The sequence below is a fragment of the Eulemur rufifrons genome, chromosome 10 (genome assembly GCF_041146395.1).
Source record: "Eulemur rufifrons isolate Redbay chromosome 10, OSU_ERuf_1, whole genome shotgun sequence".
NCBI classification, from domain to species: domain Eukaryota; kingdom Metazoa; phylum Chordata; class Mammalia; order Primates; family Lemuridae; genus Eulemur; species Eulemur rufifrons.
Window position 1 is genome coordinate 33,089,024 of NC_090992.1, and position 27,016 is coordinate 33,116,039.

The following is a 27,016-nucleotide window of genomic DNA, read 5'->3' on the forward strand; positions in this document are numbered from 1 at the left end:
AGGTTAAGTGTCTGGTGGGCTGTGCCGGTGTTAAAATAATGGTGACAAAAGCAATATACTCAGTGTAGCAGAGAAGTTGCAACCTCATTCTCTGCGGGAGGGAATGTAAACTGGTGCGACCAAGTTGGAAAACACTTTGGCAGGTCCTCGAAATGTCAACACAGAGTTACGCTGTGACTCAGCGACTTCCCTCCTAGGTGTCTGCTAGAGAGAAATGAAGACAGGTCCACACAAAAACGTGTCCACCAATGTTTATAACATTGTTATTTATAACCAAGAGGTCAAAACAACCCGAATGCCCATCAGCTAATAAGTGGATAAAATGTGATACAAGCACATGCTAGAATATTACTCAGCGGAGAGGAGTGGGGCCCGACATGCTACATCCTGAACGAGCTTTGAGAGCAGGATGCTAAATGAAGGAAGCCGCTACATGCTGTGTGACTCCCCACATGAAATGTCCAGAATGCACAAAGCCACAGGGACAGAGGCTGGTTCGTGGTTGCAGGGGCTGGGGGAGGGGCACGGGAGTGAGGGTTTAATGGATGCGGGTCTTCTTGGGGCTACAACAATGCTGCAAAATTAGTGGTGATGGTTGTACGACTGTGCATGTACTAAAAAGCATTGAGTTATACACTTTAAATGGGTGGATTATATGACGTGTGCATTACATCTCAATACAACTATTTTTTAAAAATGAGTATATTCAATGCAAAACATTCTAGAGAACGCTGGGAAAAGATAAAAGGAAAAAAATTACCATCATTAACACCCTGTGTATTTTTGTACATTTCCTTTTAGTCTCTTCTAAAAATAGTACATACGTAAAATATTTTACACATTTTATATATACATATATGCACCCCATTGCCCCGAAAAAGGATTATAATGTAATACTGCTTTGTAGTCTTGTTTTGAAAGTTTCTTAATTCATAAGTAACACCTGGTCATTGAAGAAGGAATAGAAAATGCTAAAAGGCAGAAAGAAAACAGAAATCGCTCATAATTCTCTCACTCAGGAAAAGCCACTGTTAACCACTGTTATACACACACACACCCTTTTCTCCAAGAACAGGCCATGAAGCGTTGCCGTTGCCGTTGCCGTGCTGGCCGTTCCCCAAGCCCTCTGCCCTGCAGGAGCTGGCGCCCCGGGAGGGGACTGCAGGGCTGAGGGCGCCCGTTTCCCGCCCCACACCTCACCCAGAGGAGCTGGAGCCCAGGCCAGTGGGCAGGGCCTCTCCCTTCAGGCTGGGGCCCTGCATACAGCAGGTGCCAATAAAGGCTTTCCAAAGGGCTTTGGAGGCCTGACCCCCCTCCATTGCCCGCAGCCCTGTTCGTCTTCTGCACCAAGAGCCGCCGCGCCGAGCGCTACTGGCAGAAGACGCTGCTGCAGATGGAGGAGATGGAGTCTCAGATCCGCGAGGAAATCCGCAAAGGTAGCGGGCGGGGACTGTGCAGGATGGGGCCTCGGCTTTCCCATCTGAGGGATGGGTTCTCGTCCGCTCACGGCTGCCCACGTGTCCGCCAGGCTTCGCTGAGCTGCAGACGGATATGACGGACCTGACCAAGGAGCTGAACCGCAGCCAGGGCATCCCCTTCCTGGAGTATAAGCACTTTGTGACCCGCACCTTTTTCCCCAAGGTCAGCCTGAGCCCGAGCCCACCCCCAAACCCGTGCTGGCCGCCTCAGGGGCCACTCAACCTCTCTGGGTCTTGCCCCCCTAGAGAGTGCCTTGAGCAGTGGAAAACCTACACAGCTGTCCACAGCAGTCCTGGCCGCCTCTCTCCATTTTCATTCTCCGCTCACTTGATGTTTAACTGTGAAGCCAGCTGCCACCCCACTGTCCTGGGGTGCTGGGTCTGCCTCTTCCCTACAGAAGTGGGCACAGGGGTGGCCAGGACTGCCCCGCCAGCCTCTCTCATCTCTGGGCCCCTTCCCAGCCAGGCTTCTCTTGGTCTCCATGTCGCCGCCTCCTGTTGTCTAGGTGCTACCCCGTCCCTTCCATGCCCCCCATACTCCTTGCCCTGCCATGGGCCACTCCCCTCTCCTCACTCCCCTGGCCTTTCCAGGCCTTTGTGCCAGTGGCCAGCACCCTCCCTTGCCCTGGCCACACCACCCCCACCGCAGCAGACACAGTGAGCCTTTATCTGACTACGTCACTTTTCATGAAACCCCCCAGTGGCTCTTCCCAGCCTCAGGATGAAGCTCAGGCGCCCACAGCAGCCCTCACATGACATGGTTGTCACCAGCCTGCCTACCTCGCTTTCCTCCGTGGCACACTGAGCTGCCTTCACTTTCCCCTGAGCCTCATGCCCTCTTGCGTTGCCACACCTTGGCTCATGCTGGTTCCTTTGCCTGTGACCCCTCCAGGGAGCCCTCGGGGACGCCCCCCTCCCCTGGAATCCCATGGCCCCCTGGGCCTGGCCCACTGCCTCTTACTCTTCATGTGGGGTTATTTCGGTGTTGGTTTCCCCCAGCAGTGGCCCACTGGGCCAGCCAGGCCAGCGCCCCTTTCTTTCCGTTTGTGAGCACTCCTTGCATGCCAGGCAGGGGTCTCCAGCCTGCTGAGACGCGGGGGGTGTCTGCCCTACAGTGCTCCTCCCTGTATGAAGAGCACTACGTACTGCCCTCCCAGACCCTCAACTCCCACGGCAGCTCCCCGGTGCAGGAGATCCACCCGCTGCTGGGAGAGTGGAAGGTGAGTACCTCCCCCCACACACAATGCAGGCTGCTTCACGACAAGCCTACCCCTTCCTGGGTCCCCCTTTCCAGCTCATCTAATCCATTAATCCCAGTCCTGGGGAGCTGGGAGTCATCTGCCATTGTAAGGTACTGAGCCCCCCATCCCAGAGGGTATTCAAGCAGCCACTCGGGGGGTTGTAAGTGCTGACCCCTCAGGCCAGGTAGAGAGGACAGAGGATTGGGTCCTCCTGTACACTCCATTCTGCCTGCTGCTTAGAGAACAAAAGGTGAGAGTCTCCCACCCTGGGCTGCTGGGTTACCTCTTGGCACCCTCACTCTGCTCTGGGCCCCACTTTTCAACTCAACTGAGCCATTGTTCCTAGTTACAGGGAGTTAGGAGGCATGCACTGTTGGAAGGTAGTAAGGTCCCCATCCCAGGAGGCATACAAGCAGCCTTTCATGGCACCATACTGCTGGAACCCAGGGCAGGCAGGGGCACTGGGTCCCTTCAGACACCCTGTCACCAGTTGCTTCTGCAGATTCCTGAGAGCCGCCGGCCCAACATGGAAGAAGGGATCAGCCTGTTCTCCTCACTGCTCAACAACAAGCACTTCCTCATCGTCTTTGTCCACGCACTGGAGCAGCAGAAGGATTTCGCAGTGCGCGACAGGTCAGGCTGCAAGAGATCTGGGGTGGGCGGGGGAGAGGGCTCTGGGGCTCCTGAGACCCCCATATCCCTGCCCTTCCAAGGCCTGGACGCCCAAGACATGGGGTCACAGGGCACAGTGGTTGCCGTGGATATTAGTGCAGGCAGCCCCTTCCCCAGCCCCACTCGCCCCGTCTGCAGGAGCCTCCCACACAGGCACATCTGGGGTCCCTGGGTCCAGTGACAAGGCAGCACTGAGGCCCCAGGACCCAGAGATCCCAGGACCACAAGGCGCTGACGCCGCCGTGCCGCCCGCAGGTGCAGCCTGGCCTCCCTGCTGACGATCGCGCTGCACGGCAAGCTGGAGTACTACACCAGCATCATGAAGGAGCTGCTGGTGGACCTCATCGACGCCTCGGCCGCCAAGAACCCCAAGCTCATGCTGCGGCGCACCGAGTCCGTGGTGGAGAAGATGCTCACGAACTGGATGTCCATCTGCATGTACAGCTGCCTGCGGGTGAGGCGGCCAGCGGGAAACATGGGAACCCAGGCGCGGGAAGTAACGGGGCCACGTGACAGCAGTGGCTACCACCTCCTCAGCTGTCCCTCGGTAGATCTGACATCATGAGACCCTCAGGCCGACTGCCGGGAGGGAGGCCGTGCAGATATGGAAGGAGGGGCTCGGGCAGGGACAGGCCCATAGGACCTGGTACGCCGATGGGGCAACTGAGGCTCCCAGAATGCCGCCTGGCTCGCTGCAAGGGTTCAGAGTGTGCTCGGAGCAGGGCAGAGGTGGCGTCGGGCCTTGTCCCTGGACGTTGTTTTCTCATTTAACCCTCCCTGGTGTGGCCCCAGCCCAGACCTGGAGGTTCTCTCCCGCCGTCGGGGAGAGATGTGGAAACTAAAGAAAACACAGAGTGATGAATGCCACACAGCAGATCCGACCCAGCAGGAGGGCTCAGGGTGGCTTCCTAGAGCAGGTGGCTCATGCTGAGCCCCGAGGGCTTGGTGGGAACGAGCCCGGTGAAGAGCCGAGTGTGGAGGGAGCTCCGGGCACTGGGAACAGCAGGGGCAAAGGCTGGGAGGAGGTGTCCGCTGACCCTTCCGATGGCAGAGCAGGCTGGCAGGTGGTGGGGCAGGAAGTCAGGGCCCTCCGTTCTGCCAGGAGGACCCGTGTAAGCACTTTTCATGGAACAGGAGTTGCTCGGCCCCTGGTCCTGTGTGGCTGTCCAGCTGTGCTGTGGTGCCAGAGGCTGGAGGGTCATCTGGGGGTCTTGGGGGAAAGGCAGAGGCCTGGCTGGAACCCAGAACCAGGGCGTCAGATGTCCTGGGCTTGAGTCCAGTCTTTGGCACAGCCTAGCGGGGTGACCCTGGGCAAGTCACTGCCCTCTCAGGGCCTTGGTTTCTTTCATCAAATGCAGCCTCTGCCTCTGGGCCTGGGGCTGGCGAGGGCCAGGCAGCCCGGGGCGGGGGCGGGGGGCAGTGGGGTGGAACCAGGTTGGGCCCGGGGAGTGCCCTTTGGGGTACCTAACGTCCTGCCAGCTGCCTCATTTTGGGCCATCGGGGCCGTGTCAGGGACCACAAAGGCCACGTGGGCTCTGAACCCAGCTCCCCTGGCCTCTTCATGTGAACTCAACCAGGCCTTCCCCTCTGGGCTTGTTTCTTCCTCTAGAGAGTGGGGCAGGGTGGCCCCGGCCGCCAGACCTGGAGGCTTGGCTCAGGAAGAAGGCTGGCGCGCTGCCCTCATAATCTTTGCCAGATCTGCCTAATACTATTACGTACTCAATGTTTCCTTTAAATCCAACTCACTGTTTTTACTTGCATGTCCACCACAAACGGAACACCTGGGTTACTTACTAAACAGGGGCCATGAGAATCAGCTCACGGCGTGGGTGGCGGGCGAGCCCCTTTGTGGCAGGGTGTGCTTTTGCCATACAGAGGTGGGCAAGAGCAGGGGTGGAGCCCTGACTTGGCCTGCGACGCTCCACAGTCGTCAGGCCGTCATCTGGGTCAAGAACACATCAGTGTTCTGGTTCCACCTAAACGCACCCTGGGAGGCTCCCACTTAGTAGAAAGAGTCACAGGCTTGACAGGTGGCCAGGGTTCAAGCCCAGCTCTACCGCTACCCTGCTGGGTGACCCTGGGCAACTTGCTTGCCCTCTCTAAGCCTTGGCATTTTCGGCTGCACAGTGAGGACGACACCTCGTACCTGGAGGGGTTCCCGGGACGATGAAATGAACACACCTGCCCCGGCTGGTGATGTTTGATAAACACGAGCTTAGAGTCCGGGCAGACACCCCAGGGGTGGCATTGGCACCGGAATCAGCTCAACAGGAGGATGTTAAACAGGCAGCCGTGGGCGTTGGGAGATGGGGTCGTGAGGTGTTTGCCCCGTGCTGTGGGGGCTGGAATGTGGAGGGTGGGCTGGGAGGCCGGAGGGCTGGGCCTTGGCCCTGATAGCCCCGTGCCCGCCCAGGAGACGGTCGGGGAGCCGTTCTTCCTGCTCCTGTGCGCCATCAAGCAGCAGATCAACAAGGGCTCCATCGACGCCATCACGGGCAAGGCCCGCTACACGCTCAACGAGGAGTGGCTGCTGCGGGAGAACATCGAGGCCAAGCCGCGGGTGAGCCGGGGGGGCTGGGAGGGCCCTCGGGCCTGTCTGGTCCTGGCCTCCACCTTGACCCAGGCAGGCCGCTGCCACCTGGGCTCCCGCGTAGCCACAGCAGCACCTCGCTGACTCTGTCCCTCCCTCCCTCCCTCCCGCAGAACCTGAACGTGTCCTTCCAGGGCTGCGGCATGGACTCGCTGAGCGTGCGGGCCATGGACACCGACACGCTGACGCAGGTGAAGGAGAAGATCCTGGAAGCCTTCTGCAAGAACGTGCCCTACTCCCAGTGGCCGCGCGTGGAGGACGTCGACCTCGGTGGGTTGGGGTGGTGGCGGGCGCCTCCGTGTTGGACCACTGCAGGCCAGGACGGCCCTGCCTTGGCCAGAGCACTCCTTTCACTCGGCGTGTATGCATTAATAGTGGCCCTGGGGACACACGATCAGACAGGTCTCCATCGGCAAGCAGCTTGTATTCTATGGGAGACAGGTCCTGCAGTGTGAGCAAGCTGCAGGCAACTGCAGAAAAGCATTCGGGAAAGGCTTCCCGGAGGAGGGGATGTCAGAGTGGGTTTTGAAGGATGCATAGGAGTCTTGGTTAAGCCAGGAGGCGGAGGCCCTTCATTCCCAAGACCATAGATAGGCTGAGCAGTCGCTCTGTGCCGGGCCCTGTTCTGAGCACGGGCCTGTTACGGTGAACGGGCAGGCGTGGCAGGTATCCACATAGAGCAGGGAAGCTGGGGTGACCACTGGGGCCAGCATGCAGGGGGCAGGCGGCGCAGGCGCTGCATCCCCTGGAGCCCAGAAGGGAAGAGTGTGGCACTCGGGTTGTGTCCTGGGAGGCGGGTGGCTACTTTCGTGCCTGGTGCCTTTTCTTGCTTCCTCAGCAGTTGTCACCCTGCGGGTGGGGTCGTTTCCAGAGCTCCTGCTCCGTGCCACCACCCTGGCACTTTGTACACCTTCTCCCCCAGCACTTTGTCCCCCTTCACACGTGAGGAAACAGGCCGCTCCCTGCGTGGCCGTGGCCCTGACTGCCTGCTCCTTGCCCTGCAGAGTGGTTCGCCTCGAGCACGCAGAGCTACATCCTGCGGGACCTGGACGACACCTCAGTGGTGGAGGACGGCCGCAAGAAGCTTAACACACTAGCCCACTACAAGGTGCGGCCCCACCCCACCCGAACCTCTACCCCCACCCACACTGACCTCTGACCTCTGACCTCTGCCTCTCCCCTCCCGTCAGATCCCAGAAGGTGCCTCCCTGGCCATGAGCCTCATAGACAAGAAGGACAACACACTGAGCAGAGGTAGCAGGGCGCACGCGGTGGGGAGTCTAGGTCGAGCGTGGAGCGGGGGTGCTTCCATACCATGCCCCAGTGGGGAAACTGAGGCGCCAAGAGGATAGGGCTGGGCCAGGTTGTGGCCTCCTGGGGCAGGGGTGCCGGGCCAGCCTCCTCTGACCCAGTACTGCCCGGGCAGGGCCTGTGGCCAGGCCTCACGCTGACTTCCTGCGGCAGCTGGGGACAGGCCCGGGAGGGCGGGACGTGGTTCTCTGAGGTCTGGGCAGCCGCCAGGCCAGAGGGGAGGCTGGCGTGCCCATCTGGGCTTTGGGCCGCGGCCCTGGCTCACGTGCCCCATCCACACCATCTGATGCCCCAGGCCTAGCCGCCCGCTGCCAGGCCCGGGAGCCTGGGCTCCTCTGGGCTCGGTCCCCTCCCGAGGTTGAGGGCAGAGTCTTGGTCTCCCCCGGCAGCCTGGGGGCTGTGCTGGGGCTGAGGGCAGCCAGCCCTGCCCACTCGGGGCCTCCCCCTTCTCCCTCTGTGACTGTCTCTCTCTGCCTCGCCCTGTCCCGTTCTCTCCATGTCTCCCTGGACTTCTCTCTTCCCTGTCTCTTCATGTCTCTGCATCTCTGTATCGTTCTCTCCACGTGTCTCTTTGGATCTCTCCCTTTTTCTCTGTTTCTCTCCCCATCTTGCTCTCCCCCCTCTCCTCTCCCTTGTTTATTTATCATGTGTGTTTTTCCTCTTGCAGTGAAGGACTTGGACACAGAGAAGTATTTCCATTTGGTGAGTGCCTGGCCTGGGGCCCTGGGGAATCCAGCCCCTCACTGGGTGTGGCCTTGGCTTTCTGCTGCCTTGGGCCTCTGGGAAAAGTGCTCCCAGACCCTGGGAAAGGCTGGGGGTGGGGATGGGGCCAGAGTCAGGAGGGAGCCACAGCCCTTGTGTGAAGAGAAGCCCGGCAGAGCCAGGTGCCCGTGGGCACAGAACGGCCTCCCACAGACGGCCGAGGGTGGTGCCTAGGGCAGGTGCTGACCACCGCCTGGCCTCCCAGGTGCTGCCCACGGATGAGCTGGCCGAGCCCAAGAAGTCCCACCGGCAAAGCCACCGCAAGAAGGTGCTACCAGAAATCTACCTGACACGCCTGCTGTCTACCAAGGTGGGCCCAGCTTCAGTCTCCCCTCTGTACAGTGGGTGCAGGACCCAGCCCCAGCTCCGGGAGGTCAGCACCCTAGCGGGTCAGCTGCACACAGGCCTGGTGGGGGGAGGGGTGTGGGTTCTTCCCGTCCCCTCTGTGGGGCCGAGTGAGCTCTCAGGGCAAGAGGCTGAAGGCTTAGGGCCACGCCTAAGGAGGCATTGCTTCTGGCCAGGAAAGGTGCCTGAATACTTCTATGTTAGCCACGTCACAGGGGGGTCAGTGATGTCCCCAAGGTCACATGGCTTGGTGGCAGAGTCAACACCCTGCAGCCCACATTCTCAGCTCTGTGCCCTGGTGTCTTGATTAGACCTTTCAATACCGAGGCAGGTTTCACCCCCCCATTTCTCAGATAAGAAAACGGGTCCAGAGAGGTTAGGTGACCAGCCTGATGCCACATGGCTTCCCAGTGGGGAAGCCAGAGCCACCAGGGTGCCCACTCACCCTCTGCGCAAGGCCCTGGGCTGATGGTGGCCACCCCCTCCCCCACAGGGCACGCTGCAGAAGTTTCTGGATGACCTGTTCAAGGCCATCCTGAGCATCCGGGAAGACAGGCCCCCGCTGGCCGTCAAGTACTTCTTCGACTTCCTGGAGGAGCAGGCTGAGAAGAGGGGCATCTCGGACCCCGACACCCTGCACATCTGGAAGACCAACAGGTGGGGGCAGGCAGCCAGGTGGGGAGGGCTGTGCAGACTTCCTTGTATTTCTGGGGCGGCTGTGGCCTGGGGCTTCGGAGCCCAGCCTCTGTCCGGCCCCACCTGCTAGGGTCAGTCCCTCCTCTGCCGTTTCCCAGCTGTGTGATCTTGGGCAAGTGACTTAACCTCTCTGTGCTTCAGTTTCCCCTAGCTATAAAACCAGAGCAATCAAAGTAACCCACTTTAATTGTAAGAATTAACGAGAAGGATGCCCAGTGAGTACTATAGAAGTGCTGCCTGCACTATCACGCTCCCTCCAGCCCTCTTGGGTGGGCACCGTCAGCTCCATCGTACAGATGAGAACACTGAGGCTCACAGGGAAGCAGTACCTGCCCAAGCTCCATAGCCCTGGGATGGCAGAACCAGCTCAGCCCCACGGGATCCGAATTCCATACCCAGTTCATAGCCCTCCTTTGAGGCACGTCTCAGCTTTCCATGGTCACACACCTGCACCAAGAGGTTGTTGAAAACTCAGCCTGACCCTCAGAAAAAAATGCCAGCAGCCCAGAAGTTTCTGTGCAGTTTCAGGAACTTCTCCGAGCTCTGGGGATCCATACGCCCGGCACGCCAAGTCACTGGCCCTGGGGTGGAGGTGGGGGTGTTACCAACCCTCTCTGAGCTCCCAAGGACAAGGACAAGGCTGCAGGCACCCCCCTCTCCCTACCCCCAGCTGCTGCTCAGTGGCCCCAGCGCTAATGCTGGACTTCCTGCTGCCTGCCGGGGTGGGGGGAGGAGCCACGGGCTGCCCAGCACAGCGGTGGGGGAGCTTCTAATGAGAACCAGGGCCTGGCTTGAGGCCCCCTCGTGAGCACGGAGGAGGCTGGCGGGGGCGCAGCAAGGGCAATCTGGCTGGGCCCTGCAGCGCCTGCTTCGCTCCGGCAGAAACCCTGCTCTCGGCCGCTGCCACCCAGCTGGCCAGGGATGAGCACGCTCAGGTTCCCAGAGGGCACATCTTGTGCCCAGGCTCCACCGGCCCTCAAGGGCCCGAGCCAGCTCCCTCCCCCAGGGCTGCCTGGCCTGCCTCCCTTGGCCACTTGCTGTCCTGCCCCCACTGGGGTGGGTGGGCTCACCCCGCCTCTGCCACCCCCACCCCACAGCCTTCCTCTCCGGTTCTGGGTGAACATCCTGAAGAACCCCCAGTTTGTCTTTGACATTGACAAGACGGACCACATCGACGCCTGCCTCTCGGTCATCGCACAGGCCTTCATCGACGCCTGCTCCATCTCGGACCTGCAGCTGGGCAAGGTTGGCTGCCCCGGGGCCTCAGGGAGATCTTTCTGGGAGGGGAACCGGAGGAGCTCGGGTCTGAGGACGTGGGATGAATGGGTCCCGCAGGTCATTCAGACAGGGAAAGACACCGAGAAACTGGCACCTGCCATCAGAAACTGCATTGCTGTAGCCCAGCCTCAGGGTGCCTGGCACCAGCTCTGATATTTAGGCCAGAGAGCCAGGTGTGGGGAAACCCGTGAGCGTGGACAACAGCTTGGTCAGGCACAACATTGGCTGAGAATCAGGCCAGGCTCCAGGCGGCGGCCCCCGAGGGTCCAGAGCCATTTGAGCAGGGCGTTCTGTGAAGGGTGGACAGAGGGGGAGACAGGTGACCAGGACCTGTGACATGCAGGAGGGAGACACAGGCGTCTGCCCTAGGGGAGAGGGTGGAGATGCGGGAGGACAGCCCCCCAGGCAGAGGGAGAGCCCTGGTTGCCGAGGGCAGGGATGGGATTGTGCGGTCAGAGCTGGCGCCGCAGGACTGGGGCGACACAGCCCCTCGTTTGGCCCGTGCATTTCAGAGACAGCAGGAGAGAGAGAGAACGTGAGAAGTGATGGCTTTATCTCAGAAGGGGGGACACCCCTGACAAAGAACTGGGAGTGTTCCTGGCACTCTTGCCTTCGGGCGTGAGAAGCACGTGGGGGGAAGTGTGCCACGGAGCCAGTGCTCAGGCTCGCAGACCTGCAGCCACCGAGACCTGCAACCCTGACAAGGACACCTCCTTGTCATGCCGAACTGGCTGCGAGCAGCCGAGAGCTGGCACGGGGCCCACGCACTCCTCCCCTGAAAGAAATAGGTCCCACTCTGGGCCATTGCCCCACAGTCCCGGAAAAGCAGGGCAGGGGTCCCACGATAAAGGGCGGCAGAGGGAGGGGGTGAGGAGCCCCCACTCCGAGGCTGGCAGAGTGGGTGACATTGATGGACACAGGGCCCAATGTGCCCATTGACATGGCAGGAGGGATGAGGGCTTGTCCAGACAAAGAGCAGCTCCGTCCAGTCCCCACCCGCTAACGCCCTCCCTCCTCCCTGCCCAGGACTCACCAACCAACAAGCTGCTCTACGCCAAGGAGATTCCCGAGTACCGGAAAATCGTGCAGCGCTACTACAAGCAGATCCAGGACATGGCCCCGCTCAGCGAGCAGGAGATGAACGCCCACCTGGCCGAGGAGTCGCGGGTGCGGCGCCTGGGCTGACGGGCTGCGGGTCGGGTGGCCTGGGCCTCGCTGCCCCCACAGACCAGAGCGGGGGGCGCAGACGGCATTTCTGGGGTGGCCGCGGCTTCCTCTCGTGCACCTGCAACTCCGTGGCTCGTTTTTCCCAGAGCTCGGGGTGTGGGGCACGAGGGTCCTTCCCAGAGGGGAGAGGAGAGGAGAATTTGGGGTCCAGAAAGCCATCTTCATGCGCAGGATTTGAGGGGCCTGTTTACCCAACTGGGAAGTTGCAGGGGGCATATAGCAGCCAGCCCTGCCGGGGGTGGGTCCTGCTTTGACTGCTGGGTTAACCACCCAAACATCCTGCCTGCTTGTTTCCCATAGAAATACCAGAACGAGTTCAACACCAGTGTGGCCATGGCAGAGATTTATAAATATGCCAAGAGGTATCGCCCGCAGGTGAGCACGTACCCCCCAGGTGAGGCACCTGCCCCGGGCAGGCGGGCTTCCTGCTCAAGTACAGGCACCCTGGGACCTTTATACTGATGCTGGTCACTAGTTGCGGACATTCGGGGATGTGTCCTCCCTCGAGAGCCAAGGTGGGACCCCTGACCCCCAAGCTGTGGCCTGGCTGACCCCGTGGCTCCCCTCAGATCATGGCCGCCCTGGAGGCCAACCCCACAGCCCGGAGGACACAGCTGCAGCACAAGTTTGAGCAGGTGGTGGCCTTGATGGAAGACAACATCTACGAGTGCTACAGCGAGGCCTGAGCCGCACGGGAAAGAGCCCGTCAGAACTGCCCGGAGAAACAGGTCACCCGCTGGCCTGGGCTCAAGCTCATGTCTGGTGTCCCTGCCTCAAGCTGGGAAATACTTAGCAGAGATGGCTGGGGCGGGCGGGCCCCCTGGGCTCCTCTGTCCCCTCCCACCTACCCCCAGACTGCCTCAGGGATGGGGACCTTGAATGCTGCAGCCAGTCCCTGCTGAGAGCGCCCCACCCGTCCAAGTGGCCCAGCACAAACGGGGAGAGGAGGCCGCGGCCCAGAAACACTACCTCATCCAAGCTGGCGCAGGGGGGGTCCTTGAACCAGCCCTCAATTGGTTTCTGCTTCAACTACCGAAAAAGTTCTACTCCCCTCACCCAAGAGGACCGTGGCCACAGACAGTTTCCAGCAGTGATTCTTGTTGCTGGAGCAGCTGTTGGTAGAGGGGGCAGTGCCTGCTGGCCGCGGAGGGTGGGGGCTCTGGGGGCATCTCTGTGGGGGGGGGAGGGGCCGGGGAGGGGGACAGGTGCTCAGAGTTCCTGGCCCCAGGGAAGGAGGGGTTCCAGTCCACCGAGGCTGTAGCTGGGCTACTCGATCTTGCTGGAAGTGTTTCTAAAGATAGCACCACTTTCTGTTGTTTTCTTTTAAAAAGCTTTTATATATTAAAAAACTTATGCACCAACTGTGAATAGCTGCCGCTTGTGCAGAGGACCTGGGGAGGGGTCCCGAAAGGCTCCCAACGCAACACTGGAAATGACTGTTCCAGAGAACGCGCAGCTGGCAGAGCCCCCCCCCCCCAGCACCCTGAGAAAACCACCTGTTCCGTCCTGTCAGCAGGGACCCTCGTGGCCAACCCAGCCGCTCAGCCCCTCGCAGCAGACCCGGCCAGTGCCGAGACTGGCTGGGAGCCCTCGGGGGCTGCAGGGAGGGTGGCCAGGACTCTCTGGAACTTCCTTTATAATAAAAGCCTGACGGGAAAACCTACTGTGGGCTCCAGCCTTTGTCCTGAGATGGCCAAGCAGGGAATGGGGTAGCTTCTTCACCCGTTTTTAACAGGGAGGGGAGGGCCCGACTTGTGGACTTGTGGTCCTGCCTCGGCCGTTCCAAGGTTTGCGGACCCGACTGGTGTCTGAGACGGCAGCCAGAGGCGGGAAGATGGGCCAGGCCCAGAGCTGACGTTCCGTGGACTCCGTGAGCGCCCAGGGGACCTGGGAGGGTGGCCCGGCTGCTGTGTGCTCCCCGCCCCGGCTGGGCCCTGCTTACCTCCAGCACAAGCCCGTGGGGAGCAGTTTCTACAGCTGCGTGATGGGGACAACACTGAGTCTCAGCAGAGTGGAGGACTTTCCCAGGTCACACAACCAGGAAGGGGCCCCTCGTTCCTCTGTCCCAGGCCTCCTCCAGGGTCAGTCTCCACGGTGGCCCCAGGTTGTGTGGAGAGGTCAAAGGTAACCACCCTGGAAAGGGAACTGACGTTTACATACTTGCCCTCATTGAGCTTGAAAAGTGTGTTAAGCCCATTTTTCAGACAAGGAGCTAACCCTGGACTCTGTTCTCAGCAGGGCAGGCCGTTCCTCCCCGCAGCCCGCGGGCAGGTAACCTGACCCTGGCTCCTGGCCCGAGCTGGGGTGAAAACCGCCCCCCACCCCAGGCAGACTAGGGCCCCGGGCCCCAGCTGAACCCCAGTCCACTTCATTGTCAGCCCTTGTGAAGGAAAAATGGTTACACGCATATTGGTCGAGAACAAGAACTAGGACAAAAGATTCACAAAATTTAAACAAAATCCCACAAATACCAGTTCTAGAATTAATGAGAACAGAAAAGTGAGAAAAGTAAACAACCTTTTGCTTTAAAAATAGCTTTTTCCTATAGTGGCTTCTGGGTGGAGAGATCTTTATATCTTTCAAATTTTCTATTCTGAACATCAGTTCCTTTTTATTAAGCAGCAGATTTTCTAAGTTATCGGCACATTTGATAGTGTTTAGGGGGGCAGGGGGAGGGTGTGATTCTGGAATGAATACACATTTCCCAGAGAAGCACGAAGAAGGCGGCTGCCCTGATGGCCTGTCGTCCCCCCAGCGCCACCCCACGCCGAGCATCTCGGGGTGGGACGAGAAGTAAACTGGCGGGGGGGGGGTGTACACACGATTTTGCAACCTGAATTTTCCTCCCAACAATATGTCAGTGACATCTTTCCATGTCATTAAATATTCCACAGGCTGTCGTAATGTCTGATTAACATGCAATTCATTCTTGAAATCCAGAAATGCATTTGCAAATGAAGGAAATCTCTAGTTTCCCAGGTCACTTCTCAGCACAGAAGGTGGCCAACTTCCATGAACTATCCTACGATCCTGGTCTGGGACCCTGAAGACCAGTGGGCAGTCTGAGGACTCTGAGGGTCCCAGGAGGGTGGGGACCCCTGATGGAGCATCCTCAAGCTAAACTCCTTTACAAAAAAGGGGAGAAGCCATTACGGATAAGGGAGGTGACTTGCCCACCGTCTCACGGATGCCAGACACTGCCCCACCCCTGCCCACAGTCTCACGGAGGCGAGACACCCGGAGGTGGCTCCCGCAGCCCCCAGCCAAGCCATGTAGGAACCGAGGCAGAAGCAGACCCCTCGGTGGGAAGCGCCAGCCCAGCCCAGCCCCCGCCCGTCTGCTCCCGGTGCCCCTCGGGGCCCTGCTGGCAGCCACATTACAGATACCCCAGGGAAGCTGCCAGCAAAGCTAGACAAAGCCTCCTGTGGCCTCCAGGAGGAGAGGGTGGAGGGAACAAAGCAGGGGCACAAAGGGAGCAGGCTGACACCCCATGCTGGCAACCTGTTTCCCTCCCCACCCCATCTGCCCCCATCTCAAGTCCCATCTAGCTTACCTCTGCCTCCCGTTTAACCGACCCCTTCTCCCTCTCCACCCTGCCTGGCTCAGCTGTCACCTCCCAGCCAGACCATCTCTCACAGCCTCCCAGCTTGGACTGGGTCCTCATCTCACGAATGGCACTGTCTAGACACAAACTCTGCACTCAGTTTCGACCCCTTCTACATCCAACGCATCAGCTAATCCCAAATGACCTTCAGCTTCTACCCAGGACCCACCAGCCAGGCCCTCTCTCCATGAGCATCCTCCTGGCCGGCCACCACCCTCCCTCCCCAGGCTGCGGCAAGAGCCTCCTCACTGGCCTCCCTGCCTAGCCCATGTCCCCCTGCAGTGACCACTGCTCACTGGCCTCTGATGGCTCCCTACGACAGCAGAGATAAAACCCAACGTACTTCCTCTTGGCAGACGAGGCCCTTCCTGACCTAGCCCTTATCTACCCTGTAGCCCTGTTCTGGTTATCTATTGCTGCGTGACAAACCACCCCAACACCCCATGGCTTCAAACAGCAGCAATCACTTATTTGGCTCATGGACCTACAATTTGGGGCAGGACTGGGCAGGGAAGGCTGGGCTAAAGCTCCAGTTCCAAGATGTACACTCACATGGCGGCACATTGCTGCTGGCTGGTCCGAGAGCTCGGCCAGGGCTGAGAATTGGGTGCCTTAGTTCTTCCGCACGAGCTGCTCGGGCTTCCCTACAGAATGGTGGCCGAGTTCGAGGAGTGAGTATCAAATAACAAAAACCCCCAAAACATAGTAGAAGCTGCCAGTCTCTTAAGGTAGGGGTGCAGAAATTGTCACAGGGTCATTGCCACCGGATTCTATTGGTCAAGCAGTCGTGGAGCCCAGATTCAAGGGGCAGCGACACAGACTGCAGCTCTTCCTGGGAGGGGTGTCAGGCATGTTCAGAAAGCCCCACACGCCTCACCTCCCATAACCATCCTCCCTCACCGGGCTCCGGCCACACAGGCCATCCTGAGCTCCTGAGCCTGCCAGCACACCCCCGCTCCCGCCTCCCGGCCGCCGCACCTTCTCTTCCCGCGTCCTCCCCCTCCTCAGACAGCCCCCCACCCAACTAAAACAGCAGCCAGCCCCCCGTCTCCCTCTGGAGACCCACCCCCGCCTCCTCTCGGCACAGGCTCCGGCTGGCCCATAGGTCGGTCTCCTCCGGCCGGGGGCCCGTGGACCACAGCGGTGCCCGGCCGGTCGCACTCGTGACCAGTCACTGAGGGGTCTCCAGCTCCTCTCAGCTCCTGTCCTCCCTCCTTTCCGCAACCAGAGCGCTGTTTCTAAACACACACATCAGTCACCCCCTGCCTATGACCCTCCCTAGCTCCCCACTGTCCCCAAGTCACTTCTGCCCTGCAGGCCTTCCCATCCCCCCACCCCAGCGACTGAGGCCTTCCTCCCCAAAACGCACCTCTCAAAGCCTCAGATCGCCGTGCTTCACCCACACCTTCCACACCCACCCCTCACACTGTGCCCTCTCCTGTCTGGCAACTGCTACACATCCTTCAGGGTCAGAATCTACCTCCTCCTGGAAGCACTCCCGGCTCCGGCTCTCGGGCTGGGTTAACACCCCTCCTGTGCTCCCACAGGCCCCTGAGCCCCGACATCAGTGCCCCAGCCCTTCACACCCCAGTCTGTGTCCCCCAGGACAGGAGCCTCTGCACCAGCCAGGAAAACAGTAGGTGCTCAGTGGATGTTTATGCGGGACCAAATGGCCAAACCCTTGAACCTCAGGCTCCGCCCACACCAATTTGTGAGGAAAAACAAAAATCTTTATTGATAAATAAGTTACAGTTAAATATACACAGCAATGGTTTGCTGGGGAATAAAAACTCGAGCGGAATCTCAGTCTTTCCACCCCCACCTCTGGCTCTAGGCTTCGGCCCTCTTGCTAAGCACCTTGGATGCCGCGGCCTTAACGGGCTGCCCAGGCTTTCTTGGGCCCATGGGGGCCTCCGTCTTCATGGCCAGGTGTGCAGGTGCCATCTTGGACCCACTGCCCTTAGCAGGAAAAGCTGCCCTGGCGTTTGGTCCCTCCCTAGACCCCTGGGCAGCTGCCCCTTGAGGGGCCTTGGCCACCGTCTTCTTCCTGGCTGGGGGAGCAGCCCCAGTCTTGCCCTGTAAGAAAGCAATCATGGAGCAAGGAGACGGAGCTGGGCAGGGCTCGGTGCCCACAGGGGTAAGGCTTGAAATCCCAGCCCCGGGTGGCTTTGGACACCTGGCCTCGCCTCTCTAAGCCTCAGTCCCTTTTCTGTGAAATGGGTGCTGGGGGCCCAGAGAGAGGGTATTCCCCCAACCCCCGGCTGACCCTGCGGGGCTGGCTGTGGGCCACCCAGGCTCTGGCCTGCTCAGGGCAGGCAGCAGACCAGGGAGTCACACGGGCACCTACCTTGCTCACTGTGGGTCTTGAACTCTTACTCTCAGATTTGATTTTCCTGTGGGCCTCGGCATCTCCTGCAAGTTGGGGTGGAGTGTCACGTGGGCAGGAAGGTTCGGGGGCTCCAGAGCCCCCTTCCTGCCTGGGTCCCAGGTCCTTACTTGGCTGTGTGACATGGGGCAAGTTGTTTGGCCACTCTGAGCCCTCGGTGCCCCAGTGCACAAGCTGGAGATCACAGTGGCTCCCTCCCAGGGGGTTGGGTGATGAACTGGGCCCCTTGCTCCCTGCAAAGCACCAGGCAGACCCGTGCTCCACGCCCACCCACACCACAGCTCTGAACAGGCCTGTCAGCCTCTGGTCTGTCTTCCACACAGCAGCCAGGATACATTTTAAATACTAACTCTGACCCCAGCTGCTCCCTGTCCCAATCCTTCCATGTCTCCTCATTGCCCTCCAGATAAAGTCCAGGCTCCGGCTGCCCTTTACAGCTTTTCCCTCCCGACACCGCAGACAGAATATGTGCAGTTCCTTGAAAGTTCTATCTTCTTTATGACTCCAGGCCTTTGCACAGGCTCTTCTACTTGGGACGCCTCCTCCAGGAAGCCTTCCCTGACCCCTGCTGCCTCAGGAATGAGCCAGGCTCCTGGTCTCTGTTTCCCCTCTTCATCGTCCTTGAAACATTTGCCTCATTTCCCCGACCAGCTCCTGCGAGTCCCCTGTCCCTCCAGGTCAAGCCAAGTGCTCAGGGCACATTCGCTAGATAAGCATAACCCCCCTTCTCCCCAGAGCCAGACCCTCCGTCCCACCCCAGCAGCTGCTGCAAACCACCAGCCCCGCATGCCCCACCCCCACTCACACACCCACCTTGGCCGTTCCTACTGCCTTCGACCTTTGACTTTTTGCTGAGCCTGCTGGCATTGGAAGGGGCCCGTGTGGTCTTGTCTGGCTTTGGGGGGGCCTTCGTAGCCTCAGCCAGTTTTGCCTTGATGTCCTTGACCTTGTTGCCTTTCTTGGGGGCCTTCTGCTTGGCTGCACATGGTTTGGGAGGCTCCTTCCTCACCTCTCCAGGCTTCTCCGCTGCCTTTTCCACCTTGCCCAAGCTGGGCGGGCCCTTCTTTGCTGTGCTTGGTTTCTTGGGGACCTTCTCCTTGACCTCCCCAGCTCCCCTGGGGGCCACCGAGGCAGCCGTCCTCCTGGGCCGGATTTTCCTCTTGTGCTTAGGAACTAACTGGAGGAGGACAGTGTGGGGGTGGGCTCGGGGGCAGTAGTTCTGGGTGTCTCACGCCCCTGCACCCTCTGCAAGACTCCAAGGAGGCCCCATTCCAAATGGGGGAGCTAAGAAGGTGGTTGGAGGCACAGGGCGAAGATACAGGGCCACCTCCTAGATACCTGGCCCTTCTTCCACCCTGTCCCGGAGACGTAGCCTATGGCTCTCATGACCCCCATGCACCTCGCCTTCCCACGGACTGTGGCTCGGGGCCTCCCCCATCCCATGCCAAACAGAACACGGGCTTCAAGGCAGCTCTGAGCTCACAACTTCCTCCAGCCACGTCTTCTCATCTATACGTGGGGGCTGTCACCGAGGGCAAAGGGCGTGAGGGTCACAGGTATATGAAGGCTCCTGGCAGACAGGTGTCTCTGCCCATCGAGCCCGGCTCCAATGCCATTACTCTCCTGTCCCCAAACCCGTGCAGCTCCCCATCACCCACCAGGAGCAGAAACGATTCCCAGCCCCTCCCGCCAGCACACCCCCCCACCCCCCGCAACACCAGGACCCCAGAGTCCCCTTCCTGCCTCCTCTCCCCTCAGCCCACCCCGCCCCACCTGGCCTGGCCATGACCTGAGTCCAGGCTCTGACCCATGCCCAGGAGTCCCATGGGGTGGGACTTCCCATGATCCATCACCCAGTAACCACAGGGACCAGCACATGGTAAGCCGAGAATGTTCTACGGTGTTCCACAGCAACTATCAGAGAAGCTATGTGCCAGAAGTTGAGCAAGACTCCAGGTCACAGCAATGAAAGACAGGCCCTATGTCTGGGTCCCTGAGGTTTTCCTGGTAGCCAATGGCAGTCATGATGCTGGGGTTCGATTTTGTCCCAAACCTCCCCTCAGTTGTGGATGACCCCAGACAGGTCCCCTCCCGAGACTCCTTGCCAAGATGAGACCCTCTGCTTTAAAAGGGGAGGATGTGACAGCTCAGGGAGGTGCCAGGCCTCGCCCTGAGTTAGGAGCCAGAGAGCTGGGAGCAAACCCCTTGCTGTGGTGAAGTTTCCAGGGCTGCACACAGGACCCAGAAGTGAGCACAGCCACACAGTCCCTGGTCCCTGACAACGCCCCGACAGGCATGAAGATGGACACCATCGGGGGACCAGGCAGAGGGGAGCTCTGCGAAAACAAGCGCCGGCCTTCCCGGAGGAGGGGCGTCTCTGCTGAGGGTACAGGAGGAGCAAGAGAGGACAGGAGGGGAAAGGCATTCCAGGCCGAGGCCGCGACCGTGCAGAGGCCGGGGAAACACGAGCGGCACTGACGTTCAAACCCCATGCTCACCCTGAAGCTGCCGGTGGCCCCCTTGGCCTTGGAGTTGAGCGGCCTGGTGAGGAGGCCGCGATGCATGCCCGTGGCCAGGGCCTGCTTCAGCAGGTACTTGAAGCGGGTGATGTCCACCGTTGGGTACTTGTGCAGAATGTAGCTCTTGATGGCCACCACTGACATGCCCCGGCGCTGCTCCCCCTCCTGCAGGGCCTCCAGCACCATGTGCAGTGTTGGGGGGTTGCGGCGGCCCATCTGGATGGTGCTCTGGCCTGCGGACAGACAATAGGGTGTCACCAGAGCCCAACCACCCTCAGGCCCAATCACCGAGAAGGTGGGCCCAGCACTTCAGCAGACACCAGCATGGCCCTGTGGGAGGTGGGGGATGGGGGGGCTCTGAAAACCAGATAGATACACCCTGCCCCCGTCCCCATCCTGACAGCTGGCCCAAAAGGGACGGCCACTGTCTCCTGATGAAGCCCAGTCTCTCTTTTTAAAGAACTACATATTCCTGGCTGGGCACAATAGCTCACACTTGTAATCCTAGCGCTTCGAGAGACCAAGGAAGGAGAATTGCTTGAGCTCAGGAGTTTGAGACCAGCCTGAGCAAGACTAGCCTTTAACATCTCTACTAAAAATAGAAAAGTTAGCCGGGTGTGGCGGTGTGTGCCTGTAGTCTCAGCTGTTCGGGAGGCTGAGGCAGGAGGATCACTTGAGCTCAGGCATTTGAGGTTGCAGTGAGCTATGATGATGCCACTGCATTCTAGCCCAGGGTGATAGAGCAGAGACTGTCACATCAAAAAAAAAAAAAAAAAAAAAATCCTAAAAAACAAAACCAAACCTAAATCAGATCAATTGTCTAGAACAGGGGTGGGGAACATGGGGCCTTTCCAAGTCCTTAAACGCATCCTCTAGACTGAATCTAGATTTTACAGAACAAATCTTTTTATTTTTATTAATACATTTTTGCTTATCTTTTACATTTTCATTTTTAAAACAAATGTATTTAAAATACCAAAGGAAAAAAAAAGTTTCAATGAAATAATCCGCCCAGATTGACCGGCACAATTAGAACATCAGTAAGCCATGAGGCCTAAACTGACGGCTGCTGTGCTGATGATTTAGTGCTAACTTCCCACCCGACTGGCGCCGCCACCGCACGAGGCTGGGTGGTGAGAGTTCATGGGGTCGAGTACGCCAGTCTGTTGTAAGCTTTTGACAACGGTGCGCTGTGTTTGTTTGAAGTGAAATTTGTGAATAGTTGCATAGCTTGACAGTATTTTTTAATTCTGTCTGCTTAACAGCCCATGTCAAAGACCAAGAGAACACTGAAGAAAACATTTTTAAATGAGGATTGGGAATTGCAATATTATCTTGCTTCTGCTAAAGATACGATTTGCTTGCTTTCTGATACTACAATATCAACATTAAAGAAATTCAATGCTCATCAGCTTCATATACTCATAAGGACCACAAATATTTTAAATCAGAGGGAGAAGCATGAAAGGTTATACTGTAGAAATTAAAAAATAAAAATTAAAAGTAAAGACAATTCTTTCAAGCAGCAATTAAGACCTGGAAATAATGCCGCTGAAGCAACTTACAAAGTGGCTTATATACGCAGGGAAAAAAAAAAAATGAAGCCATTCAGTGACATAGAAATTCCGAAAGAATACATTGTTGAAGTTGTAGGATGATTAGACCCAGATAACATTTCAAAGTACAAACAATTGCCTCTTCCAAGGGGAACCATAACTGATCAGCAGCATGAATTAGCCTTTAACTTAACAGAACAACTTCATGTAATACTTCAAAAGGAAAATATATATTATTCAATCACTTTGGATGAATCAATTGATACTACTGACTCAGTGCAAGTTTTATACTTCATTCTGATCATAACAGAAGAGTTTCTTTGCTATGAAGAGTTACCCACTTTGGGCACTCTTGCAAATAGAACACAGGGAACAGGTATCTTCAACAACCTTCCAGGTAAATGTGAAGTTGAACTGAATTTGGTAAATTTACTGAGTGTATGTACAGACAGTGCACCTTCCATGACAGGAAAACATGAAGTGTGCATTGCACAGATTAAAAAAAAAGAGAAGGTATTAACAGATCCAGATGCTTTCATTTCCTTTCATTGTATCTTGTGTCAGCAAAATCTGTGCTGAAGCTACTATTTTAAGAGACGCTTTGCAACAAGTTATAAGTATTACTAACTATATTCCTGCAAATGCAAAAAAGACATTGCCAGTTTTGTAACAAGCTAAAGTTGAACCATGAGGTATTCAGTGTGGATTTGCCATATCATTATAAAATGCATTGGCTATCACAGGGACAGGTGTTAGCCACAATTTTCTCTCTGTGAGAACAGATAGTTAAATTTTATGAAGAATAGAATCATCAATGTGAATTATTGAAAGAAGATTTCTATAGGAATGCAGTATTTCTGTGTGATACCATGTCAAATCAAAATGACTTGAATATTTCTTTGCAATGTAAAACTAAGTCTATGTATGATATGTGGCAAAAAACCCAAGCATTTCGGAAAAAAGCTTTTTTTCAAAACACTTCAAAAGGAAATTTTAGATGAACATTTTCCCTAGTTAGCAAAGGTCATTGATGAGCAGGATGATCTACGCAAGTCATTTGAGGACTACGCAGCTGTTATTGACCTATTAGTTGGAGAATACAAGGAAAATTTCACTGACTTTGAAAACCATGACATCACACTCAAATTAGCATTTCAGCCTCACCTGCTTGATATCACCAAAGCACCTAAAGAACTGCAGATGGAATTGATTGAGCTCTCAGTAGATGACATTTTAAAGTCATTGTTTGATGCTAAGAAAGATCCAATTGACATACAGAAAAATGCAGAATACCCATGATTTTGGCAACATGCCTGAAAAATGCTTTCTTGCTTTTCAACCACTTATTACTGCAAATCTACATTCTCCCACCTAACCCAAATCAAGATGTCCTTAAGGTCACAAATGACTGACACCCATCTAGAGGATCAACTGAACCTGTGGACCTCCATGCTGCAACCAAATATTCAAATGCTTTCCAACAAAAGCAGACACAACAAAGTCATTAAAAGATTAGTTAACTTTAAAATTAACAAATAGCTTTCACTTTTTGAAATTATTAAGTACATAGTAGTTAGATTTTTACAGAATAACGTACATTTTTAAGTATATCTAATTGAAGTTTCTTGAATGAGGCCTTCCCACATGAAAAGTCCCCCACCCCTTGTCTAGATCTAACTACCAGTTTACAGGACCTGCAGGGGCTCTGTGAGCCGGGCTCGGCAGAACCCAGCCTGTGAGGGACTCCCCAGGGCACACCACCTCGTTTCTCCTCCTATGAATAAATAGGAGGGAAAGAAAAAGTAGGAGGGTACTTAGGAAACCTCGCAACCAAATGCAGCGGGGCTCCCTGCTCAGATTCAGAGCAGGATTTGGACGATCCAACTGGGGTGGGGGGAAAGCAACCAGATAAATGTGAACACTGGGAAGAAATATTGGATGGTATGAAGGATAATATCAATTGTTTCAGGTGTGCTAATGGTATTACAACTACGTTTTAAAAGATTCTTATCTGTTAAAGATAAATACTGGGCTATTTACAGATGAAAAGGTAAGTCCAGTATTTGCTTTGAAATAACCCAGTAGATGAAACAAGAGTAGCCTGGAGCCCATGACATCGTTGAAGTGGTGTGATGGGTGCAGGGGATGGGAGTCACAGAACGTTCTTTTGCATCTGTTTCAAAGTTTTCATAATAAACAGTTATGAAAGAATTTCACTCCTAGGTATATATCTGAGAGAAATGGAAACATGTTCCATACAAAAATCTGTACGTGAATGTTCATAGGAGCGTAATAGCCAAAAGGTGGGAGCAGCTGAAATGTCCATGACAAATGATAGATGAATGATGAACAAAATTCGATGTATCCATTCAACGGATTATTTAGCCATAAAAAGGAATGAAGCACTGACACATGCTACCAGCAGGATGAACCCCAAAAACAGGCAAAGTGGAAAGAGCCAGTCACAAAAGCCATGTGTTGCACGGTTCCATTTATATGAAGTGTCCGGACTGAGCAAATCCACAGGTGCAGAAAGTAGATCAATGGTGTCCCGGGGCCGCAGGTGGGGATGTGGAGGGACTGCTGATGGGCACAGGTGTTTTTAAAGGTGATGACAATATTCTAAAATTGATTGTGAAGATGAATACACAATTGTGAAATACTTTAAATGGGTAAATTGTATGCTACGTGAATTATTTCTCAATGAGCCGTTATTTTTAAAAAGTTTCAAGGGAGAATAGGACCAACAGGTTGGGGGCAGAAGCCAGAGAAAGTGTGAGTCATCACTAGGTGCATAAAAGGGATTTAAATATGAAATGGGATGTAAAAGTGGTAATTGGAAATGGTGGTTTCTGATCAATTTGCAGAATTTAAAGACTTAGAAAGAAAAATTGGTTGCAATGTTAAAATTTTTTTTCAAATAGGAAAAAGACCCACCTGAAACCCTAGATCTAGAGTGAAATTATGAACAGACCTAATTCAATCCAACCTTCTGCCGCCTGGCCAGGAAGAGCCTAGTGCCTGGGAACATGCATTTTGGGGCCAAAGCCTGTGAGTTGGCAGAGGCCTGGGTCACCCCCAGGACCTCGGGAGTTTCACTCTCCCCTCTGGGCCTCGGTCTTGCCATCTGTACAGTGGGGCAGGGGCCTCTAAGGAGGTCTGAGCCCTCCCAGCTGCAGTGTTACAGGTTTCCCAAGAGCCCTCGGCCTGACCTCAGGTGGCAGCTGCAAGCCCTCCCCTGCCTCCCCCGAACCATGCCCATCCCAGAGCCACTTCCAAAGGTCTGCCCCCAGGCCCGTCCCCTCCCTCCCTAGCCCCTCAATTCAGCAGTTAGTCAATGCCTGTTGTATACCAGGATGTAGACGTCCTCCCCTGCCTCCCCCAAACTTGCCCCCCACCACTGCCCCGTACCTACCCAGACATCCAAGCAAGAACCCAGAGGCCATTCTGGGGCCCCTTCCCCCCGGCATCCACTCTACACCTCTCCATAAGCTTCTCTCTCCGTCCCCACAGCCCCGGCCTCCTCCTACTGCCTCTTTCCCCTTCCGACGAGTTCTCCTCACTGCATCACACAATCCCCCACTCCCTGCTGGAGGCCGTCCGTGGCTCCCCACTGCCTTCGGTGTAAGAGCCGACCCACCTGCAGACGGCCTTGGAGGCCCTATCTGACCACCCCGCCCCCTCCCACCGCTCCTAGACAGAGGCCAGGATGTTTTCCCCTGTGCCCTGACCCGTGCTGTGCTCTCTGCCTGGGACGCCCCTCTCCCTCTTGGTCACCCAGGCCGCTTTTATTTGTCCTTCAAGGCTCAAAAAGCACCTTGATCTGGACACCTTCCCTGGCTTCCCAATCAAGAGCAAGCAAGTCTCTCCTCGTACCCTTGGCACCTGGACCCCTCCCCCCATCCCCGGAGCCTTTGCAAATATTCAGAACACTTCCCCTGGGTGAGGATTACCCATCCTCAGGCTCACCTTCACCGGGAAGCAACCTCCCCCCAGAGTGGGCCAGGGGCCCCCGCTTGGCTCCTACAGCCCTCTGGTTACCACCATTAAAGCCCAGGCCACATTTAATGGCATCTGCTAATGAGGCAGCCTTCCCTGTCAGACTGGGAGCTCTTCAAGGGAACGAACTGGGTCCGGCTTGCCTCAGTGGACACTCATATCCAGAGAAACCCTGAATCGCTTGTTGATTGAAAACTGCGATGCTCAGCCCTGTAGCAAGCGCCCCTCGCCCCAGCCCCTCCAACTAGATGCCCCGCAGCTGCAGCCCTGCCCTGGAAGGAAACAGGCTCCGGCTGCCAGGCCCTGCTCTACTCACCCTCTTTCCTGGGGTGAGGCAGACCCCCGCCCCCAGGCCCTCCCTGGCCCCTGCTACCTGTGGCCTCAGCTTTTCTGCCAAATGGGCTGGGCGATTGAACTCAGCAGCTTCCAGGGCGGGTGCTGGGGCCAGGCTGGGAGAGAATAAAGAGAGCTGGGGGGCAGGGTCCAGCACAGCCCAGGAATGGGCTTGCAGGGGTGAGGGAGGGGCTGCCTCCTCTTGCTCACCTGGCTTTTCGGACCCAGGAGGTCCGGTTGATCCTGCCATGGAAGTCGAGGAGGTCGAGGTTTCGCCGGTGATGCCCCCAGAAGCGACCATACAGGCAGCTGCAGCTGGCTAGCACAGGCGTGACGCCGCCGGGCCTGCCTGCTCGCTATATACCAGCGGCCACACACGGCTCCAATTAGCCCTGATTGGGCTGGGAGGCCTTAGAGCCGCTGACTAGGGCTGGAGGGTTAGGATGGGTCACGCCAGCCCTGCCTTCTACACCGGAGCCCCAGCTCGGCTACCCACTCCTGTGTGACCTTGGGTGGGTCACTTGACTTCTCTGGGTCTTGGCCCCCACGGCAAAATGATAGGGGCTGTGACTCTAGATCCCGCCCATGTCCTCTGCCCCCCAGTGGCTGGAGGTGCTAATTGGGAATTGGGGGCACCTGTGTTGTCAGGGTGGCTGCCCAGGCCCTCTAATCCCACCAGGTGGGCAGCGGGCGACCCCAGCGTGTGCTCCTGTTTGCAGGCCCCTGCCGGCCTCAGTTTCTCAAACTGTAGCAGCTGGAGGCTGCCCAGCTTGGTTGGACCTGAGCAGACACCCCCAGGTCGGGCAGCAGCTCCTCCTGAGGTCAGCCTGGCTCTCTGGGCCTGAGCCCTCCTTTTGTTTTGTTTTTTAAGAAATAAATGATTAAGGGATGAAAGAACAATTTTTAAATAAAATTGCTTAGCAGAAGTCTTCATAAATAAGGACAGTGTCCATTGGGAAAATGAACAAAGAATGGAAATAGGCAATTCACCCCTAAAGGCTCATAAACACAGGAGAAAA

At 56.7% G+C, this 27,016-nt stretch overlaps 2 protein-coding genes across 2 annotated transcripts in view; one reads left to right on the forward strand and one right to left on the reverse strand.

The window, feature by feature from the left end:
* PLXND1 (plexin D1) overlaps positions 1 to 13,230 on the forward strand; it is a 51,030-nt gene extending 37,800 nt beyond the window's left edge. The window contains exons 21-36 of the mRNA XM_069483950.1: positions 1,329 to 1,436; positions 1,529 to 1,641; positions 2,594 to 2,698; positions 3,222 to 3,352; positions 3,647 to 3,845; positions 5,805 to 5,951; positions 6,095 to 6,251; positions 6,986 to 7,089; positions 7,172 to 7,235; positions 7,960 to 7,994; positions 8,260 to 8,364; positions 8,893 to 9,056; positions 10,193 to 10,340; positions 11,400 to 11,540; positions 11,901 to 11,975; positions 12,170 to 13,230. Coding sequence (XP_069340051.1) covers positions 1,329 to 1,436; positions 1,529 to 1,641; positions 2,594 to 2,698; positions 3,222 to 3,352; positions 3,647 to 3,845; positions 5,805 to 5,951; positions 6,095 to 6,251; positions 6,986 to 7,089; positions 7,172 to 7,235; positions 7,960 to 7,994; positions 8,260 to 8,364; positions 8,893 to 9,056; positions 10,193 to 10,340; positions 11,400 to 11,540; positions 11,901 to 11,975; positions 12,170 to 12,286 — 1,913 coding nt within the window. The 3' untranslated portion in view covers positions 12,287 to 13,230. The remainder of the gene's footprint in view (positions 1 to 1,328; positions 1,437 to 1,528; positions 1,642 to 2,593; positions 2,699 to 3,221; positions 3,353 to 3,646; positions 3,846 to 5,804; positions 5,952 to 6,094; positions 6,252 to 6,985; positions 7,090 to 7,171; positions 7,236 to 7,959; positions 7,995 to 8,259; positions 8,365 to 8,892; positions 9,057 to 10,192; positions 10,341 to 11,399; positions 11,541 to 11,900; positions 11,976 to 12,169) is intronic.
* Positions 13,231 to 17,034: 3,804 nt separating this feature from the next.
* On the reverse strand, positions 17,035 to 26,298 carry H1-8 (H1.8 linker histone). Its single transcript, XM_069484008.1, has 5 exons — positions 26,208 to 26,298; positions 20,089 to 20,342; positions 18,404 to 18,767; positions 17,552 to 17,616; positions 17,035 to 17,280 (listed from the first exon to the last, which is right to left on the reverse strand). The coding sequence occupies exons 1-5, from the start codon at positions 26,296 to 26,298 to the stop codon at positions 17,035 to 17,037; spliced, it is 1,020 nt and encodes a 339-aa protein (XP_069340109.1).
* Positions 26,299 to 27,016: the final 718 nt, after the last annotated feature.